The sequence below is a fragment of the Epinephelus lanceolatus genome, chromosome 17 (genome assembly GCF_041903045.1).
Source record: "Epinephelus lanceolatus isolate andai-2023 chromosome 17, ASM4190304v1, whole genome shotgun sequence".
Lineage (NCBI taxonomy): Eukaryota > Metazoa > Chordata > Actinopteri > Perciformes > Serranidae > Epinephelus > Epinephelus lanceolatus.
Genome location: NC_135750.1, coordinates 12,987,644 through 13,008,434, shown reverse-complemented (window position 1 = coordinate 13,008,434; position 20,791 = coordinate 12,987,644). Strand labels below are relative to the sequence as shown.

Below are 20,791 nucleotides of genomic sequence, written 5' to 3'. Positions count from 1 at the left end.
GCCTGTTATCAATGGTGTAAAGCTCCAGTTTCATCACAATACAATATTATGTTGATACTTTAGACAACAGTATGGTATTTGTTGATATCTCAAAGTCTGCCATGATATAAATTTGGTTCATTTAAGCATTCTGCAATTGAAATGAGTCGATATCGCGTGCCCATTTAGGACAGTCGTAGAAAAAGCTGTCACCTCTTTCTTTTTTGCATTTGTAAAGACATAAGTGCAGTTAAGTTTATTTTAAACTGACTCCGCACATGAAGTTAGTTCTGCCAGAAAGTCCTTTCTGGAAGAAAAAATTTCATTTTAATTTTTTCCCTGAAACTTAAGGGCTTTCTGGTTTAAAGCTCTGAAAGCAAGCTTCTTGCAACAGCGATAAAACATGGATTAACAATAAGACCATTTAACAAATCGGTAAATTTCAGCTCAGCAGTAACTGTCAAGGTTCATAGACAAAACACTTGCTTTTGTTGTCACCCATTATTAGCTCAAAAATTTCTACATTGCATAAATTAGCCTTACAGCTAGTGGACATTTTTTAACTCATGGTTTAACAAATTCTACATATTATTTATTCTTTTTCATACTCAGTGTTGGTTTAAGTCACTGCATCTCCCGACAGAACAACACCGCTGAATTTCAGCCCAACATCGTTAAAATAGAGCAGCTAATGTTGCTGTAGTGAGAAGTTAGCTGAGTGAGATGCCCGGCCAGACTCAGTTTCCTATATATTATCTCAAAATGGTGCCACTGACATGTGCCTTGCATGTTGACCTGTATTTCCTCCACAATCACTGATTTATACCAAAGTAAATACTTTTATCTGTTTTTTTTTTTCTTTTTGTTTTTCTTTTTTGTCTGCTCGCCCTCTGCCTGCCGCAGTTTGACAGTGACACTTAATTTCAAAATAAAAGCGTATCCTAAAGATGATGCTATGGATCAGTGTTTTCACTTTGCATCAATGATATTTGATTGTTGATCACTGAATCGCTACATCGATCAAGACTGATGGATGGTTACACACCTACTTGTTAGCATGCTAATATTTCCTAATTAGCATTAAACACAAAGTACAGCTGAGGCTTTAGTTTTACAGACATATATTTGATCAGAAACCAAAGTATGTTGGACACATTAAAATGTTGACCTGATGATGGCACCAGAGGAAAAGTCAGCGCATCACCAAAGTTATTACAACTCATCCACATTTCATTATGATCCATCCAATTTTTTCAAGGCTAATGCCAATACTGCGTATACTTTTACTCAAGTAAAAGGCTGTGTCAAAATCCCTTCCTGATGATACATAAGACATTTATCCTATATTTAAACAACAGAATCGATCCAACTTTTTCCTGAAAATCCTTCAATGCAGTTATTCTCCTTTTGATACATGCAACTTTATGCATGTCTGTGATGGGGTAAAGTGATGATGATTCATTAAACTGTCCAAAATCTAAATTTACTGCTCACTGGTACTTCCACAATGTGACTTATTTTACTTTAGAAAATGATGTGACAACTTTCTCAAAACACAACATCCATATGTGTATTTTCTTATACATATATAGTTATATCTAACCGTGGTCAAATAACCAAGAGTCTGAGGTCTTTAATGTCTGGTGTTTGTGTGGAGTTTCAGGCTGTCTTAGATATTTTCCTCCGCACTATCTGTAACTCTTGTGTGTTAAGGATTGTCTCTCACTCATCCACTTTCTCTGTGTCTGCCTGTCTGTGTACATGTCCATCACCCTGTCTATCTGTCTTCTAAACTCTCTCTCTCTGCCCGTCTATCTGCCTCCATCCCTCAGTCCGTCCCTCTGCCTGTCGATGTGTCTCTCAGCGTCAGTCCTGCCACCTGTCTGTCTCTCCCCCTCTGCTCGTCTGTCTCTCCGGGTCTTTGCCGCGAGGCCTCTCTGTCAGGATTACATGGCGTCAGGTTGGCCAACATGGACGCCGGTGGTGGGGAAACAAAATGTTCCTCTCAGCACAAAGCCGCTCTAATCCGCTCTCCTCATCCCCCACAGCAGAACCTGATTACAGAAAGCTGGTTGGCAGGCATTAAGACAGACAGGCAGACGGGCAGACAGACAGACAGACAGACAGACAGACAGAACGACACTGAATCTCTCTGTAGCTGGCTGGTTAACTGACTTATTAGTTTATTGGCTTGCTGGCTGACTGACTAATTAGCCCACTGATTTAGCTAACTGACCCTTCAGCTTACCTGGTGGCTGATTGGCTGCTGGCCAGGTTTCTGTCCAGGTGATGGACTCAGTGAAAGCCTGGCTGACTATCTGCCGGCTTGACTTAATGACTCGCTAACTTAATGACCAGTTCAATGGCTAGCACACGAGCTTGTTGGCCAGCTATGTAGTGAAATAACTGCTGGCTGTCTAACCTGACATGCTCAGATTGTGTCTACTACTTTTGAATTCAGATTAACTTTATGTGCAGTATCGCCAACGCAGGCTGCAGAAGGTTTACAGTTAGACTACAGTAACTCAGACTGAAAGAGAATAAAAGACCCACATGGTTTACAAGAGGGGGTTTCAAAGCCTGAAACTGTGGTCCCTCCCTCAGATAAAAATCGAGTAAACTGCACCATACCATCATCGCCTCCTTGAGCTTTTTTACTAGCCTGTATTTGTTGAGATTTTGGCAAATAGTTACCAATAAAGCCCCTGTTTGCAGTGTACCAATGGATGTACCAACAGCTACAGCTGGATTACTTTGATACTGAAAAATCATGATGATTCTCAGGCAGGTTCTGCAGTTATAAAAGAAGGTCTTTCTCCTCAGATGTGACCGAGTTATTCTGAAATCTGTGGTATACATGTTGCTACACACACACACACTATACTACACTATGGGCCTGCTCGATTACTTAAGATTCATAATCCTGATTATTTTGGTCAATATTGAGATCAAGGTTATTTAATGTGATGAGTCTCTAACTTTGAAAACATACATTTATTGAACTTAAAAAAATGTCTTTTAACTGTATATTTTCTTGAACTTTAAATACAATTCAACTAAAAAAAGAGGAGACCTTGTTAATAGAAGAGCTGTGGACTGATTACTCTGAGCAGTACGCACTGGAATGATTTACAATAAAACAAATATGAACACATTTCTTCCTTTTTATCTGATGGTCTAAAAAAGACGTTAAATTGGTCACTACTAGCTTTTTAGAAATGAAGTCACCAAGAGCGTCTTCGAAAGTTGAAACGTAGATACCAGTGGACTGAAGGAACCTTTTGGTTTCTCGAAAAGTGGTTCCTGGGACTAACTGTCCCGTGATCTTTTGGTGGGAACACAGCTTGAATCTACCAAGAAAGCAGCCAGGTTGGCGACCCTGAGCGCTCCGCTGTAAAGTAACAGGGTGTGCTGGATTTATAACATAAGACAAAACGAGAGCATCATTGTGAAACAGACTGTGGCATAATGATAGTTCTCAATTATTTTGTTTTCATAGTCGTTGGAAGCCAAACTCTTAATTAAAAATATAAAGATTGATTAACTGCCCAGCCGTATTACACCATACAGCTACATTGCGTATCTCATATAATATTATCATAAAAGATCAAATTATTTAGTCGAGAATCTGCAGATAAAATAATGTCCTTTTAAATGATGTTGATTGAAGTCATGTTACACCTTTAAAATTATGAATTTACTGATCGAATATCTAACTCACAATGTTTTAAATCGCCTTGTATTTGATTGTGATGATTTTTGTTTATCTGTTTTGTCATTCCAGCCTTAACTGCCTACACATACCTCACCATCTTCGACCTGTTCAGGTGAGTGTGTTCTGCGTCATCTGTGACATTAGTGTGTTCTCTCTCATCAGCTTTGGTTCCAGTTTGTACATATCAATTTCTTGAACACAGAGATTAAAAAACAGAATTTAGTAATTGATCAAAAATGCTTTTAAATGTGAAAATTTCCTGCATTATTTTATTTTATGTTGTAATAATATAATAATAATAGTAAATAGAATTATTTGAAATTTATGTTTTATGTCTTGTTTTATTTTGATCAAGAGCATTTAAAGGCCTCATATGAGGCTTTGGCAAATGATTTATTATTTATTTCTATATCTTTATTTTCTAATATTTTTATAGACCAAACTATTGATTAATCGTCTGTTTGGCAGTTTAATCAATAATGAAATTAGTTGTTACATGTGTGTAGTTAATTTTAAGTGTGAAATATACAGAAACACGATGATATAACACTCGGTCTGCTCAGCTGTCCTGTGGGGCTGTTTTGATGGAGAATTTCTGCTCATGAAAATTTAATTCTGAGATTATAATGAATAAAAGATAAATTAAGGAAGTGAACTTTAGCTGACCTCTGTTTTCTCTGATTTCATTGCCGCTTCTGTTCTCTGTCTACCCTCTGTGTCTTTTAACTATAATTCTCTGTACCTGCTCTCACCTTTCCTTCTCCTTCTCCTCCCTGTGCAGTCTGATCACCTGTCTCATCAGTTCCTGGGTGACCATGAAGAAACCAAGTCAGGTCTACTCATTTGGGTGAGTTCACCATAATAACCTGATCGACACAGTTAGGGTGCGTATCTGTACTTGATACCTTGAAGGTATCGAATGAAATAATCCAGTACCAAGTAGTATTGAAACCTCTCCAATCAAACGATAAATGCATTTGATCCTTTTTCTACCCAGATCTAGAGGAAATGACTGATGGTCTCTGACAAAGATACTTTAGCTGTACTTAAGTTTCTCCTTTGATTATTATTGAAACTATTGGCCTCTTTCTCTGTTGTCAAGACAAGCTGATGAACAAAACTGTGTAGTGTTAGTATGTGTCTTTACGAATAAAATTTAAAAAGGTACAATCTTGTGGTTTTTAAGTTATGGAGGTGGGATTATTGTGACCCTTTGTTTAAATAGTGAGTGTATAATACATTCTGTACTGATGTATGTATCTGTATCGGAAGCTTTTCAATCAAAGCTCCATCTGTGTTTGTTTGTTTACGTGCTCCCATTCACTGTTGTCGAATAACCGCACACACACACACACACACACACACACACACATACACACTGTAAACACAGATGGAGCATCAACAGAAAAGCTTCAGTTACTGTTCTGGATCAGTCAAACGGCTCACGAACACGCATCTTGTTTGATGTGTGTATGTGTGCCTGTGTGTGTGCCTGTGTGTGTGCCCGTGTGTGTGTGTGTGTGTGTGTGTGTGTGTGTGTGTGTGCGCGCGCAAGTGAGTGAACTGGCCAAAGAGTGTATTTGCAGCTGACAGGTGACCTCTGACCGTGAGGTGTGGAAGAGTGGTGATCGAGTGGAAATCTGCTTTTCAGCTTCGCTTGGCTCCCATAATACCTCTGTGTGTGTGTGTGTGTGTGTGTGTGTGTGTGTCGTCTTGTGCTTGAGTTTACATCTGTGTATGCCTGTGTGTTCATTTGAGCGTATTGTAGGCTTGTGTGTGTGTGTGTGTGTGTGTGTGTGTGTGTGTGTGTGTGTAAATGGATTGCCAGTAACTGAACAATGGCTCAGCAGCAGATTGCCCAGTTTAACCAGCAGCAGACTCCTGTAAACCCTGCAGAGCCAGGCCTTCCAGGAGTTAGTCTGATCCACGTCACCCCAACTCTTTAGCTGTTTTGTAGTTCCCACAGGTGCAAGGCTTTAAGAGTGATAAAACAATATCAATAGGGGATCCTGATCACGTCATTAAGGATGATCACTGTGTTCACATTACAGGGCTCAATTGAGATTATTTCTTTCTGCCGACTGTTCACATTTCAAAGTGACCCATATCTGACACTAGTGTGAACAGATCTCTGCCCTGTAACGCCTCACATGCGACCAATAATGTCACACACAAGGAAAACAACAAAAAACATCAAAGTTGTGTGACAGGCATTTGGAAAAAAATGAATGCCATAGCGATGCAAGCTTCATCTCCCGAATTTACACCATAGAAGAAGGTCTGATGATGTCATTCAGCATAATATTTAGCCATGTGCTTCTGTTTGAGAGAGTGTAAAGTGTCTTTTCGGAGCAATGAGTGTTTGTTTTTGGGATAATGGATTACTGGTAGTAATGTGGAGCAAGAGGTGTGGGTGCGGACAGCAGAGTCAGGAATGGTGGGCTACGATGTGGAGGGTTTCATGGAGGAACAGATGCTTCAAACTTCAGGATGTCCAGGGCTACATTTCAGTAGCTCTTTCAGCGCCTCATGACAACACTGTCACAGTATGTAGGTGAACTGTCCCCGTCAGAAAGTGTCAATGACAGTTGGACTCTATTGGCTGGCGATTGGGGCAGTGATAAGGCTACGGCAGCCCTCTGTAATTTTAATGGACCAATGTGAAACTGTATGGTGAGTGATTTGTGCCTGTGAAGTGAAGTGAAGTATGACGTTGACCGACCATGGATGTATGGGAATAATAAGCACCGATTTCGACATGACTGTTCTTTTGGTGGCGGTCGCATGGCCAGTGATCGGATATACAGTACAGGCCAAAAGTTTGGACACACCTTCTCATTCAATGCGTTTTCTTTATTTTGATGACTATTTACATTGTAGATTCTCACTGAAGGCATCAAAACTATGAATGAACACATGTGGAGTTATGTACTTAACAAAAAAAGGTGAAATAACTGAAAACATGTTTTATATTCTAGTTTCTTCAAAATAGCCACCCTTTGCTCTGATTACTGCTTTGCACACTCTTGGCATTCTCTCCATGAGCTTCAAGAGGTAGTCACCTGAAATGGTTTCCACTTCACAGGTGTGCCTTATCAGGGTTAATTAGTGGAATTTCTTGCTTTATCAATGGGGTTGGGACCATCAGTTGTGTTGTGCAGAAGTCAGGTTAATACACAGCCGACAGCCCTATTGGACAACTGTTAAAATTCATATTATGGCAAGAACCAATCAGCTAACTAAAGAAAAACGAGTGGCCATCATTACTTTAAGAAATGAAGGTCAGTCAGTCCGGAAAATTGCAAAAACTTTAAATGTGTCCCCAAGTGGAGTCGCAAAAACCACCAAACGCTACAACGAAACTGGCACACATGAGGTCCGACCCAGGAAAGGAAGACCAAGAGTCACCTCTGCTTCTGAGGATAAGTTCATCCGAGTCACCAGCCTCAGAAATGGCAAGTTAACAGCAGCTCAGATCAGAGACCAGATGAATGCCACACAGAGTTCTAGCAGCAGACCCATCTCTAGAACAACTGTTAAGAGGAGACTGCGCCAATCAGGCCTTCATGGTCAAATAGCTGCTAGGAAACCACTGCTAAGGAGAGGCAACAAGCAGAAGAGATTTGTTTGGGCCAAGAAACACAAGGAATGGACATTAGACCAGTGGAAATCTGTGCTTTGGTCTGATGAGTCCAAATTTGAGGTCTTTGGTTCCAACCGCCGTGTCTTTGTGAGACGCAGAAAAGGTGAACGGATGGATTCCACATGCCTGGTTCCCACTGTGAAGCATGGAGGAGGAGGTGTGATGGTGTGGGGGTGTTTTGCTGGTGACACTGTTGGGGATTTATTCAAAATTGAAGGCACACTGAACCAGCATGGCTACCACAGCATCCTGCAGCGACATGCCATCCCATCCGGTTTGCGTTTAGTTGGACGATCATTTATTTTTCAACAGGACAATGACCCCAAACACACCTCCAGGCTGTGTAAGGGCTATTTGACCAAGAAGGAGAGTGATGGAGTGCTGTGGCAGATGACCTGGCCTCCACAGTCACCGGACCTGAACCCAATCGAGATGGTTTGGGGTGAGCTGGACCGCAGAGTGAAGGCAAAGGGGCCAACAAGTGCTATACACCTCTGGGAACTCCTTCAAGACTGTTGGAAAACCATTTCAGGTGACTACCTCTTGAAGCTCATCGAGGGAATGCTAAGAGTGTGCAAAGCAGTAATCAGAGCAAAGGGTGGCTATTTTGAAGAAAGTAGAATATAAAACATGTTTTCAGTTATTTCACCTTTTTTTGTTAAGTACATAACTCCACATGTGTTCATTCATAGTTTTGATGCCTTCAGTGAGAATCTACAATGTAAATAGTCATGAAAATAAAGAAAACGCATTGAATGAGAAGGTGTGTCCAAACTTTTGGCCTGTACTGTATATCGAATTTATGACCACATATGGAGACCCAGATCTGATTGGAAAACAAAGGATCTATGTCACATTGGAACAAAGACAAAAAAAAGATTTTGGCCACTTTCCCTTGTGATGTAAACGTAGCGTCAGTGCCCAGCAGACGGCTGGTTTTCTACATGGCGCCCTTATAGATTAAACACAGGCTGGTGGCAGGGCAGAGCATGACCTTTGACCCAACAGCATGGAGGCAATCAGGCCTAACACAGTGTTCGAAGGAAGAGGGAGTATGTATGGTGTGTGTGTGTGTGTGTGTGTGTGTGTGTGTGTGTGTGTGTGTGTGTGTGTGTGTGTGTGTGTGTGTGTGAACCTATTAACCTGTAGGTGTCTGTTCATATGCTCATTGGTTGAACAAATGGTCACTCTCAGTCTTACACTTAGTTTTTCCTAAATATAGAAGCATTATTTATGTTTGTTGTGTTTCGACCTGTGACTGGCACGTCACAAGTGTAATGCTGAATTAGTCATGCATTGTTGTGTTTATTGTTATTTAATTATTTGGTATTTTAATGTGTCAACATGCAGAATGCATTAAAGGCAGGAACCTACGGAATGGGGGTTAAGAGTTAAGGGACTTAACATTTGCAAAACATTTGCTGGTACAGCTTCGTAAATGTGAGTACTCTGCTTTATCTCTGTTTCATATCGTTGTTAATAAAACATCTTTGGATTTTGGAGACAGTTGGTAAAAAGTAGCAGCTTGAAGATTTAGGTTTTTGGAAATTGTGATGGCTGTTCTCTCAAATTTCAGACACAACGGTGATGTGATTATTTAAGAAAACAATGAGCAGATACTGTAAATCAATATTGAACAAAATGTTTTAGTTGCAGTTTTTGACTGGGGTGACAAAAATGACTCAACGTGAAAAAAAATAAGAAAAAGCTTGATTCAGTGCATTTACTGTATTTCTATTTACAGATTGGGGGTGCCATATAAATGACAAAACATTAAAAACTTAAGCAGAGAAACTAGTCAGAATTGAACATTTGGAACAGCCTAGTTTCTTATGAGGGAAGCATTTTATTTTTGTAAACAGCAACGTAACATTTAAGTTGTATGAAGGAAAACATGCAATATAGTCAACAGCAAGTACCCTAGATTGTTATTAGCGATGGTCATTTAGATTACCAGAAACTTTCAGCTCTCTGGCGATCTCCCTCCAAGCAGCTGTGACTTATTTAGGTTTTTGTTGTGAAATAAATAGTATTGTGTAGATAATTCCATGTATGCTTCATGAAACAGCCTTTTCTTGTCCATTGGGGTGCTTTCAAATCGAGCAAAAAGAATATATAATAACAGGGCATCCGATGAAAGTTTAGCCTCAAACAGCACTTGCAGCCAGTCAGGACACCTCTTTCACGGGCTTCAAATCCAAAATGTCGCTATATTGGTGCAGTTTTAGCTTTCTTGAAAGACTAACTTTGCCATTTCTTCTCTCCTAACCCTAAAAACGTCAAACTTGAGTAAACAAACAGCATGTGCCATTCTGCCCCCTCCCACCTCTACTGTAATTTAATCTCCTTTATGTTGCCGACAACGGCCTGAGCTCGGCAGTAAATTGCACAAAGCCTGACAGACACTTGTGACTACATTACTCCATATATACACTTAACCTTAAATTAATCACATGGTCATATTGCTCATTACTAGTGTAATATGAGTTGAATTTAGCACTGTGACACCATCAGTACAGGCTGCTGATGTAGGCTACTTTTTAATTTGCCGTGTCATAATATCAAATGCTGGTCCAGCTGGTTTGCATAAAATTAATTTGGTTTAAGCTCTGGCAAAACAGTAAATTGACCCAACTCTACTGAACTCAATTAGTGGATCTACTGTTACACCTTCTCATTCAATGCAAATGTGTTTGCAGGCCCAGCTTTAAAGGGGAACTATTTTAGGTGTCAAAATCAAATGGAGCAAAATGGTTAATAAACTTAACTTAAACCTAGAAAATGCCGGAAACTCAAATTGCAGCCTTTTTTAGAAATTTTTATACCGTCAGTCCTCACCTTCTTCGCCCTCTGCATGTACGTTGTCACATCTCTTTTGCATGAATCCATAATGCACTTTACGTGGCTCGGACCGAAGCTCTTACTTTAGTGGCATTATGCTGCTGAAGAGAGGCAGACCATCAGATCACTGACAGTCAGCGTCAGGTTTAGCCCCTTTAAGCCCCGCGGACCACTCACTGAGACAAAGCTGCTCATCCTGGACAGACTGTGACAGGATCGACCCTGTGACCTCATGATGAGGTCAGGAGGTCGGCAACAGTTACAACTGTATCGGCCCCACACACTGGCAGTGTGTTGGTGTTTTCTACTTCTGTTAAGTCTCATATAAGTTTCTAAATTATATAAATAAATGCTGATTTATGAACAAGATATTTTTTTAGAAATATTGAATAATGAGAGGGTAAATGTATTCTGTGTAATTTTTCTCTGCAAATTTTAGCTGAACTTTGATTACTGGTTAAACTAAATTTGATGCAGTCACAGTACCTCCTCTTAATTCATTTATTTACCATAGATTTTAGCTTGAAGGTTCATTCTTGACAATAGTAGTTCAGGAATATATCGTAACTTAAGGTAATGATAGTTTTACCTTTATTGATGAGGAAAATGCAGTTGTGGGATTCCTTTGTTGCTCGTGCAGCCATCTTGCCGATGATTTCACATACTCTCGGTTTGAAGTGTGCCTCTAAAAAACCTTCATTTGGAGGGCCATTCAGTGCTTACACTTCGGCCTGCCCCTCTATCCCAGCAGGAGTCAGGACAGCCTACCTCTTGACGTGAATGTGCAAAAGTGCGGGGGGCAAGGGGTGCATTGGGATTGGGCCTTGGTGTCCTGGTGATCTTGGACCGAGGAGGTCTCTGAAAGAGGTCTTTGAGTGAATGAACTGGTGTGTGGGGGAATGTTTGCCGATGTTTGTCCCAGTATGGATGACAATGTCTCCTTGTCTCTACAGGTTTGAACGACTGGAGGTTTTGGCAGTTTTTGCCTCCACTGTTCTCGTCCAGCTGGGAGCCTTGTTCATCCTGAAGGAGAGGTGCGTATGTCTAACAAACAAACATACAAACACATTCAGTCACACAGTGCAGTACACACTTGAATGAGTGATGCCGACCTTAAAAAAAATGAGCGATTAAAACCAGTATTTAGAGCCAGATTAAGATCCCACATCTCTATCTTTGGTTTTTGTCTCAATCTCTTTCTTTGTCTCACTCACTCTGTCTCCCTCTATTAAAATTTCAATTATTTCCTTAGCGTGACTCGGCGCAACAACAGAATTGATATTTCCAAAGCAATACACAAAATATTTCCAATTGTTTCCCCCTTTTGTCTTTGTTTTCCCCCCTCTCATTATTAATGTCTCCAGACTGCTTTGCTCCTCTCAGGGTGCATGTTTTCCTCCAGTCTCGGCTCCACTTTGTCATCAAACCATTAAAAAAATGCAATAAAAACAACCCTGTGTTGGAGGACAGTGTCATCGTACCCAAATGATAAAGTAGTAAAACAGTGATATGATACGCTATACTTATTAAATTATATAAAAGATAACAGTAAAAGTGGGTGCTCCCAGTTTTCAAACATTTAAACACTTTAACAGTTGTCAGACGGCAGATTTTAACCTGTTCAGACACAGTAACTTACTGTTCAAAGATGTTAAGATCTCGCTTCATAACACACACGATAACTGCACACTTTCTGGTTTGATGTAGTGTGTGTATGTGTGTGTGTGATAAAATCTGTTGAGTCTCACCATCTGAAAACACATTAATGCTTTAAAGGGGTGGTCACGGATTTACTCTTAAAGGGGAGGAGTGTGTGCGTGTGCGTTTGTGTGTGTGAACTACTGAATTTTTCAGGGCTGTGGGAATGTCACTGCCTGGCTGTGTCGATTTTGACACACACACACACACACACACACACACACACACACACACCTCCAGGCACCCTGTGTGGGGTTGTCTTGCGGTCAGTTCTCAGTGAAGGGAGGGGTAAACTGGAAACAAAACACACACACGCACACACTCACACACACACACACACACACACACACACACACACAAATGCAGGTCAAGCAGTTGGCACGCTGTCTGCAACATGTTCATGTGCAGACACACGTGTGTTCATGTTTGGCTGCTAATCTGAAATTTAGCACTTTACTGAAACTTACTATTTATGTTACTCTATAAAATGGCAAAAAAAGAATATAATTGTGTGTAATTGGATGTCAGGCCACCATTCGCGTCATCAAACAGTTCAGATCAACAGTTTAACCATTGTTTTAACTGTAGGTAACCACAGCAACAGTGCTCATGGTGCAGACACTCTTAGCAGTTAACTGGCAGGTGAAAATGACCTAACCACGGGTTAAAACTGACGATAAAGAACAGCTCTAAACATGGAGGAGGATTTAGGTACAGTTTACCTTTGTGTCTTTGGTCTGTGGAGACTATGGAGTTGACATCGTTCATTGTTGTTCAGTTATGGATCAATTATATTAAAACATTTACAAAAGAGAACTGTTAGCCAATGTAAAATTTTTAAAAAGTTTTTAAAGCAGTCATGTTAATCTGACTTGTAAATTTGATTTTAAAAACATTATTTCTGTGGCTGTTAACGATTCTTGTTTTCAGTGTAGGAGTCATTGTAAAGTGTTTCTTGAAAGCACTAACAATAATGTAATACATATATTAGGGATATACTGATTGTGAAATATGGGCAGATATCAACGTTTAAAATAACACTTTGGCCGATAGCAGTTACCAACCAAAATCTTTCCATGTTGTTTATTTCATTTTTTGTCGTTATTTATTCCCCCTTATGTGCCAGGGAAACAAAGAAATCTACACTATAAAAAATATTGAAGTGTTTGAAAGTAATGAAACCCTTCATACTATTTTATAACACTACATCTTATTGTTTTTACCAAATGTTAAAGGTAGAGAAAAAGGAATACAAAACAGAATACACACAAACAGAAATAAGTATACAAATAAATAAAAGGGTCCAGATTGCCCTGTCTCTCAAAAGCTCAGTTACTCAGTTTCTCATCTTGTCATTGACATGCAAACATTGTCCATTCCTCCCATGGCTCCTCTTGAGTCCTCATCCTGTGGGTTAACAGTTCCATATCATATATTTTGTTCACAATTTTCAGCCATTCATCTTGTGTTGGTGGTTCTGCCTTACACCATCTCTTCGTGATGGCCTTTTTACAGGCTGCCAACAAGACTTCCAGTAGATATCTGTAGGTAACACACCATTATTCTAACTTTGAATGAGCACAAATTCAATCATACAAACATACGAAACCATCTTTATTATCACCTTTTACACAAAATCAAGTTTTAACTGCTTTAAAAGTCTTTTCACCATATATGATATATCATAATTCCCTCTGTGATGTTTATTTGATTTTGCTGTGCAAACATCAACAAATTTCTCCTTCAAACAACTTCTTTTATTCAAGTTTCTCACCAAAACTAAATTTTACAGGATTGCACTGGAACATGATAATACGATACAATATGAGAAAGTTAAAATTAACCTTCCCCTAATACTCATTTTTACTGAACAGTACTTGAACATATCATAATGTAACTCAGTGCAGCCTCCGTAAGCTGTTAGTCCCAGCATCCGGCTGCTAACAGCTAACGTTAGCTAGCTCTCCTCTGCTGATTTCAACATGGATTTGTTGCTCACAATGTAGCACTAACAGGGAAATAATAGAGTGAGTCCCCTGATGCCTTGATAGTGAATTTACACTGTCCTTTCATCCCAAAGGTGTGCCCGGGAAGATCTCTGTTCATCCTAAACGTTTTATATTGTTCCTGGGATGATGGGGCACCATTAGTCTCAAACCTTAGTCTTTTAAGCCTGCAGAAAATAGATATGGCACAACAGAAACACATCGAACACTGCCATTGTGATGTCATCTAACAAATATAAATTAAATAATGTAGTCAATTATTTATCATTTCTGCAGGTTTTCATTCATGCTTTTCATGCTTTGGCTGCTATGACAATTAAGATTGTATTGAATTATATTCAATGTGGTATTAAAAGGTTTTAAAAGTCTTAACTTTAGTCTGTGAACCCTGCAGAGACCCTGAAGACGGAGTGTAACAGTGAACATTTGTTGCCAGCCGGTGCAGTACAGTGCATGTCATGAATGGCACAGTAGGGCAGCAGCACACAGGGAGCAGACAGACAGGACTGTGTATGTGTGTGTGCGTGTGTGTGTCTGTGTTGGTGTGTGCACCATTTTGCTTTTTGGCATGTGTATGTGTGGCATCGGGAGTGCGTGTGTTCATGTGTTTGTGTGTGTTAATGTATTTCCTGTTTTCTCTCTCTGTTTGTTCACCCCTTGTCTCCTTTCATTCATTTCAATTGTCTCAATCGCTCTCTCTCTACCTCACTCACTCTCTCACACACAAACACACACACACACACACACAGAGTCAGCGTAGTCCCACCTGGCCAGTGTTGTTGACTGTGTTTGTTTTCTGTTTTGTCAGTGTGGAGCGCTTCATGGAGCAGCCTGAGGTCCATACGTAAGTATTTTTCCTCCACACACACACACACCAACAAAACACACAAACTCCCCTATCACACTCAATAAACAGACACAACATGATATACTCCTGTGTGTCTCCCTCTGTAAACACACACACACACACACACACACACACAGACACAGACACAGACACAGTGCCAGCTGTTGTCGGAACAGAACATCCCAAATATTTGGGTCAGACAGGCAGACAGAATTATAGTCAGAGACTCGGTAAGTCAAAGAGTCAGACTGACTGACAGCGACATGTTCATTGTTAGTTTCACACTCTGACACAGTGTATATGCATCCACACAAGCAGAGTTAATTAAACACATGCAGACTGTGTTGAACACTCGCCTCAGGGTGACATCAGCTCTGTCAGAGACCACGCAACAACATTTTTTAAAAAGCTTATACAATGAAGAAAATGAAAAGCAAAATCTATTTTGTTATGTTTCTTTTATTTTACACTCCTCAAACCCACACAATATTCTGTGCATCTGATAGTGTGACACCCCTCAAAGACATCTTGTTAAAATGTACAAGTAGACTTCCATTTTTCCCTGTTAGGGCCCTGACACACTAAGGCGATGGTTGGCTGTTGGAAAGTGTTGGGCCGTTGATGAGCATATGTCGCCCCAGTTTTGACGGTGTGTCCTGCACCATTGGCACCAGTCGGCCTTTGATGGCTTTTGTTTTTTGCAGATTCAGCATGTTGAATCAGTATCAGTGATAGCAGAGCCAGTTTGTTAGAAAAATCCCTCTGATTGGCAGTTCAGCTCAGTGCATGAGAAGGGAAACGGAAGTGAGGAAAGCAAGCAAATGGCTGATGTTAAGAGGGCGTGAGATCAAAACAAACATCATATGATGTTAGATTTTTATTTTATCATTTGCTCTTTCAACATCGGGTTGTGTTGTTAATGTGCTAACTGGCTAACTAGTGTTTTGAATCCGTCCTGTCAATCTTTAGGTTTTCCTTTTTTGAGTGGCGAATACGGACTACTGCCACCTGCTGGTATGGAGAGTTATTCCCTCTCACACAGGTGCAGAACGTTCGTGCTGGCTGGCTGTTGGCTGTAGTCTTTGCGGTGTGATTAGTGCAAGTTTTTGGCCGAGACATAGGTGAAGTGATATGACGCAACAGTCGGCCTTCGCCATCACTAGTTCTTTGATGTTGGTATGGTGTGTCTGGCTCTTGGGGGAGGTTTTTTCTAGTCCAGATTGAGGGTCTAAGGACAGAGGGTGTTGTCTGCTGTACAGGTTGCGAAGCCCCTTGACGCAGAGGTGATTGGTGATACTGGGATATATAAATAAGACTTGAGTGGAGACCTAGTTTCAAGAATAAACACACTGCATCCTGTTTGTGTGACCTGTAAACTCATAGGTGTTAAAATGTGTTCAGGTGTAAAAACTAACTTGTAGAATTAAAACACTGGTGAAAAGCATCAGGTGGAGACATCAGTTTATGAAGATGTTTGTGTATCAAATAACCTAAATGTGTTGGTATCATTTTTATTTTTATCAGTATGCTCAGTCAGAGAACTTGTCTAATAAATTGATACTGAGTTGGATTTATTAGATTGTTGGTCAATCCACTAACTTGTCAGGTGGTCAGAAAAACAGTTTGTTAGTTAAGCTTTGACTCAGTCTCTCTTTGTTTTTGTTCTTTTACCCCTCTCGTCTGGCGGATCACCTGCTCTTGTCTTCTCCTCTGTTGTTTCCTCCTTCCATTTCTTCCTGGCTCTCTCTGTCTCCATCATCCCTCCATAATAAAACAGATTAGTGGCGGCTTTTATAACCTAAAACACAGCGAGACTTAAACCTGTCTCCTGTGACGAGATTACCCCCCTCGTTTCTCTCCCCTCACCCCTCCTCCTCCTCTCCGCCGTTCTCGCTCTCTTCTTCTCTGAGTGGATGTGATTGGACGGCATGAGAGACGGCCGCTAACCGGAGGGACAGGTGTCTGCCGGGTGGAGAGACAGACACACACATTCTCCCTCTCTTTAATCTGTTCTTAGAGGGAGGTGGGGTGGGGGTCGGGGGGGTTTATCATCCAGTTATTGTGGCTCACCGGCGGGTAGCCCTTTGCCTCCCGCTGATTGTTTGGACCAATTTTTAGGCTCTTAAATGGATTGTCCCATGTGATTAGTGTAATGAAGAGTACAGTTGTGTGTGTTTGCTTTTGTGCCTGAGAGCAGGGTTTAGAGATCTGTATTATATTACGTTTATTTAAAAGGTACGGTTGATAAGATACATAAAAATGACAAATAAGACAAATTTTTTGTCTCCTAAAACTATTTTATCAACCTGTTCTCATTCCCAGGTCATCAAATACTGACGCTTTGTTAACAGGCTTGGGCGTCTCATAGCAATGCACAGGGCACCTTTTAGCATCCCTGATGCACACCAGTGATGTTGCTCGGTATACATCCTGCGTCCCTGACTCATTCAGATCTGAAAGGATAAGGTTAACTCACTATTAATGCGTCCAGTCTGGGGGACACACTGTTATTTTTTTGTGATAATGCTATATTATGAACAACAAATCTGTGCACAGTGGCATTGCATGACTTTTTATCAAAGTGTTTCTCATGTCACAAAAACTACTGAGAGTAAAACCTGTGTTTTGGATGTTATTTTCATAATGTTGGGGAATTTGTTTTGATGCACGGCACAGATCTGACATCTGGGCGACCTCATCATGGGCTCTTTGAGGCTCTGTGCACCACCGTCACCTGGCATACACAGCAGTGTCTGTGGCGACTGATTTGCAATTTGATTTCTTGGAGGCTCACATTTTTTTTCACCAGTTGCTAAAGAATCCTAAAACTCTTTGGATAAAGTATTAAAAACCTTTTTGTCTAACCAGAAACAGCCCCGAAATCAGCACTGCCAAGCCCACCACACATATATACAATAATTTTAGTAGGTATAGAGCCAGCATATTTTCACGTCTAACTGGGTGAATTAAGAGTTCATGTCAAACAAACCAGAGTTGGTGATTGTTAAAATTGTGGAAAGGCAAAAAAAGAAGGTTTCTGTTTCTGTTGTATGGTTTACGTTGATACAATTAGTGTTTATTTAAATGGGGTCTGGTGGGTTTGACGAATGCGATTTCGGGAAAGGTCTGTCCTTTCAAAAAGGGGATCCTTATTGAAAGGTTAGACCTTCCTTTCGATATCTTCTCAGACACTTGCAATAACAATCTGAACATGTCAGTGGCAAAAACAAGCACTTGAAGTGGATGTAAATTGATGGTGTGAACATCCCTGGAGTGTTTACATAGCAGCCTGGCTGCTGCTCTTGCTAAATACTGGTACAATTTCAAAAAATGTTGTTCACATTTGTCACTTAGAAACACATGGGAAAATAGGGTCCAGGTTAAAAATATACTCGTTTAACTCTAGAATTGTAAAGTTTATTTTAAGTGCAGAAAGACAGCATGGTAGCAAATGCTTTGTCTTCCCCCTTGGTATAAAAGGATGTGCTGTTTTCTGGACGTTCACATAAATACAGACTGAATCAATTAGGTTTGATCCACATGTTAATCAGCTAATTGTCATTGTCACAGTATGTTAGATGTTTCATGATTAAATATGTTTTATTCTGACAGTCCCATTTTCTGTCTGTCTCTTTGCAGTGGTCGCCTGTTGGTTGGGACGTTCGTCGCTCTGTTCTTCAACCTGTTGACTCTGCTGTCGGTCAAGAACAAACCCTTCACCTACGTCTCAGAAGGTACAGTCAACCCCAGTTCATCCAGTTCATCCCATTATGTGTCCTTACTTGAGTGAGCTTCACTTCAGACAGTGTTTGTAAAGAGGGTGGATTTAGTGATTTTTTGTGTATTTTGGGTTTCTCCTCTGGACGGTTGAGGTTTGGTAATCCCCACCCTCACTGGGGAACGGGGACAATTTGGCTTTTGTTTTATTTTGGGGGATTACTGGAGTAAAATGAAATGCTGGCTCACTGTTTTGTCGGTAGACAAATCATAAATGGCAGCAGTGGGATCAGAGGTTAGTCCCTTCCTAATTGCAGAAATCAGAAAAAAACCAAACACAGTTGTGTGGTCTTAAAATATGACAATATGAGTTCTTCGAATTATTCTGAAAAGATTATTTTTGGGGTGTTTTTGCAGCACAGAGGAACAGGGAACTAGACGTGTGAGTTGATAAACTGGATTTAAACCAAACATGTTAAATGGCAGCACATGCACTACAGTGTGTTGGTTCTTCTTAGGACTGAAACTAAAGATTGATTGCATTATTGATTAAACTTCTGGCTGTTTTTGATTCATTGTTTAGGCTGTAAAGTGTTTCAGCTTCCCAGAGCTCAAGGTGACATGTCCTAATATCATGAATAATCCAGAGATATTCAGTTTACAATGATATAAAACAGAGAAAAGCAGCAAATCCTCACACTGGACAGGCTAGAAACAAAATGTTTGCATGAATTAAATGATTAATCATGTATGAAAACTGTTGTTGATGAATCTTTTCATAATAAAGTCAATGTTTATGTGATCGGCCTAATAAAAAATCAATAGCTTAGACTGAAAACTAAAATATAAACACAAAAGATGTAAAATAAAATAAAATAAGACACTGTCAACGGCACCTCGGGTTAAAGGAACCTTAGGACTCCATACAAGGATACACAGGTTAAATAACACAACTGTGGGTGAGATTAAAATATTTATTGCTTAAAATAACCAATAAAAGACAACTGTAAGGATAATTAAAATATCTTAAAATGTCTGTTAAAAGAAGTTCACTAAAACTCCCTACCCCAGAGTCAATTACTGTCCTTAGTTGGGTGAAACTGCACCTATTCTCCTTCCTTTGCGCCCAGCTGTTGGCCGCCCTGTTGTCGCAGTGCCCCCCTGTTTGCCACACACACACACACCACACTGAACAGTCCTGTAGAGGCTGGGATACACCCTGCTGTTTTCTGACAGTATTTACACTCAGCTCTGTTTTATCTTGAATTGTGCCACCACGACCGACATGGCATCTTAATGCATACCAGCTTTTTCTCATCTGCATTCCTCCAGGATTTAAGTCATTATGTTTCTGCGATTGCAATTGTAAGACCCTGCAAAATAGTGGGACAAATGTCTTTGGGATGTTTGTGACCAACTTCTCAACCCTGTTTCGCAAAGTTTACAAAAACAAGAGCAAGAAGACATCACTGGTGCTGCAGTGGAGCCTGTTGCTGAGGGATTCACATGCTGCTCCATGGAAGAGTAAACGTAATGCCCCATTATCTCATCTAGGAAAGACATTAACCAAACCTCTGACCATAATGAGCAGTTGAGCTTCCTGTTGACTCATTTGGTGTCAGCAAACCCACGTGCATGACTTACTTTTTCATGTCAAACACACAAGTTCATGCACGTAAACCAAGATTACATTTTTGCAGTTAACTCTGTGGTCTGTATGGGAAGACCTCAACCACAGTTTGGTAAACAGATATTATGAAGTGAAATTGTTTATAGATGTATCGCACGGATGTTTTGGGCAGATGTTGTTCCTCAACGTGCAAACTGGCATCAGACCATGTGCATAGAAACATCAGATAAAGTTATGATCAATGGAACATTAAACTGGATGTAGTCCAAAATTAATATAAACTCACCTGCATGAACACATCAGGGAACTTAGAACCAGTCTGAGACTCACACTTACCTCAACATTATTTGTAACCCCCAAAAACACACAATATACAACACACAAGTTAAAGGTCACACACAGGCACACACAGATGCAGGAGGGGAGGGCAGGCCAGGCCAGTGTTGACCCCGGGACATATTAACCTCACTGAGACTCGGTCTACTGCTAATACAGACAGACTGCAACACACACAGACACACACACATGCAGGCTGCAGCCTCGTTCACACACACGTTAATTTGCAGAGAATCACATGCACTCATCTGGACCTGTTTGCACACTTAAAGCAGATTCAAAAACAAACACTCACTCACTTACACAAACAGAGATTCCCTTGGGACAGACAGAAATTTAGGAGAGAGGAAAAGGAGGGAAGAGAGGAGAGAATGAAGAA

General features: G+C 40.4%; 1 protein-coding gene across 1 annotated transcript in view; it reads left to right on the top strand.

The window, feature by feature from the left end:
• The window catches only part of slc30a6 (solute carrier family 30 member 6), a 73,840-nt gene that overhangs the window by 29,251 nt on the left and 23,798 nt on the right, over positions 1-20,791 (top strand). The window contains exons 5-9 of the mRNA XM_033614103.2: positions 3,764-3,806; positions 4,476-4,541; positions 11,132-11,212; positions 14,691-14,726; positions 18,369-18,463. Of these exons, the coding sequence (XP_033469994.2) occupies positions 3,764-3,806; positions 4,476-4,541; positions 11,132-11,212; positions 14,691-14,726; positions 18,369-18,463 (321 nt within the window). The remainder of the gene's footprint in view (positions 1-3,763; positions 3,807-4,475; positions 4,542-11,131; positions 11,213-14,690; positions 14,727-18,368; positions 18,464-20,791) is intronic.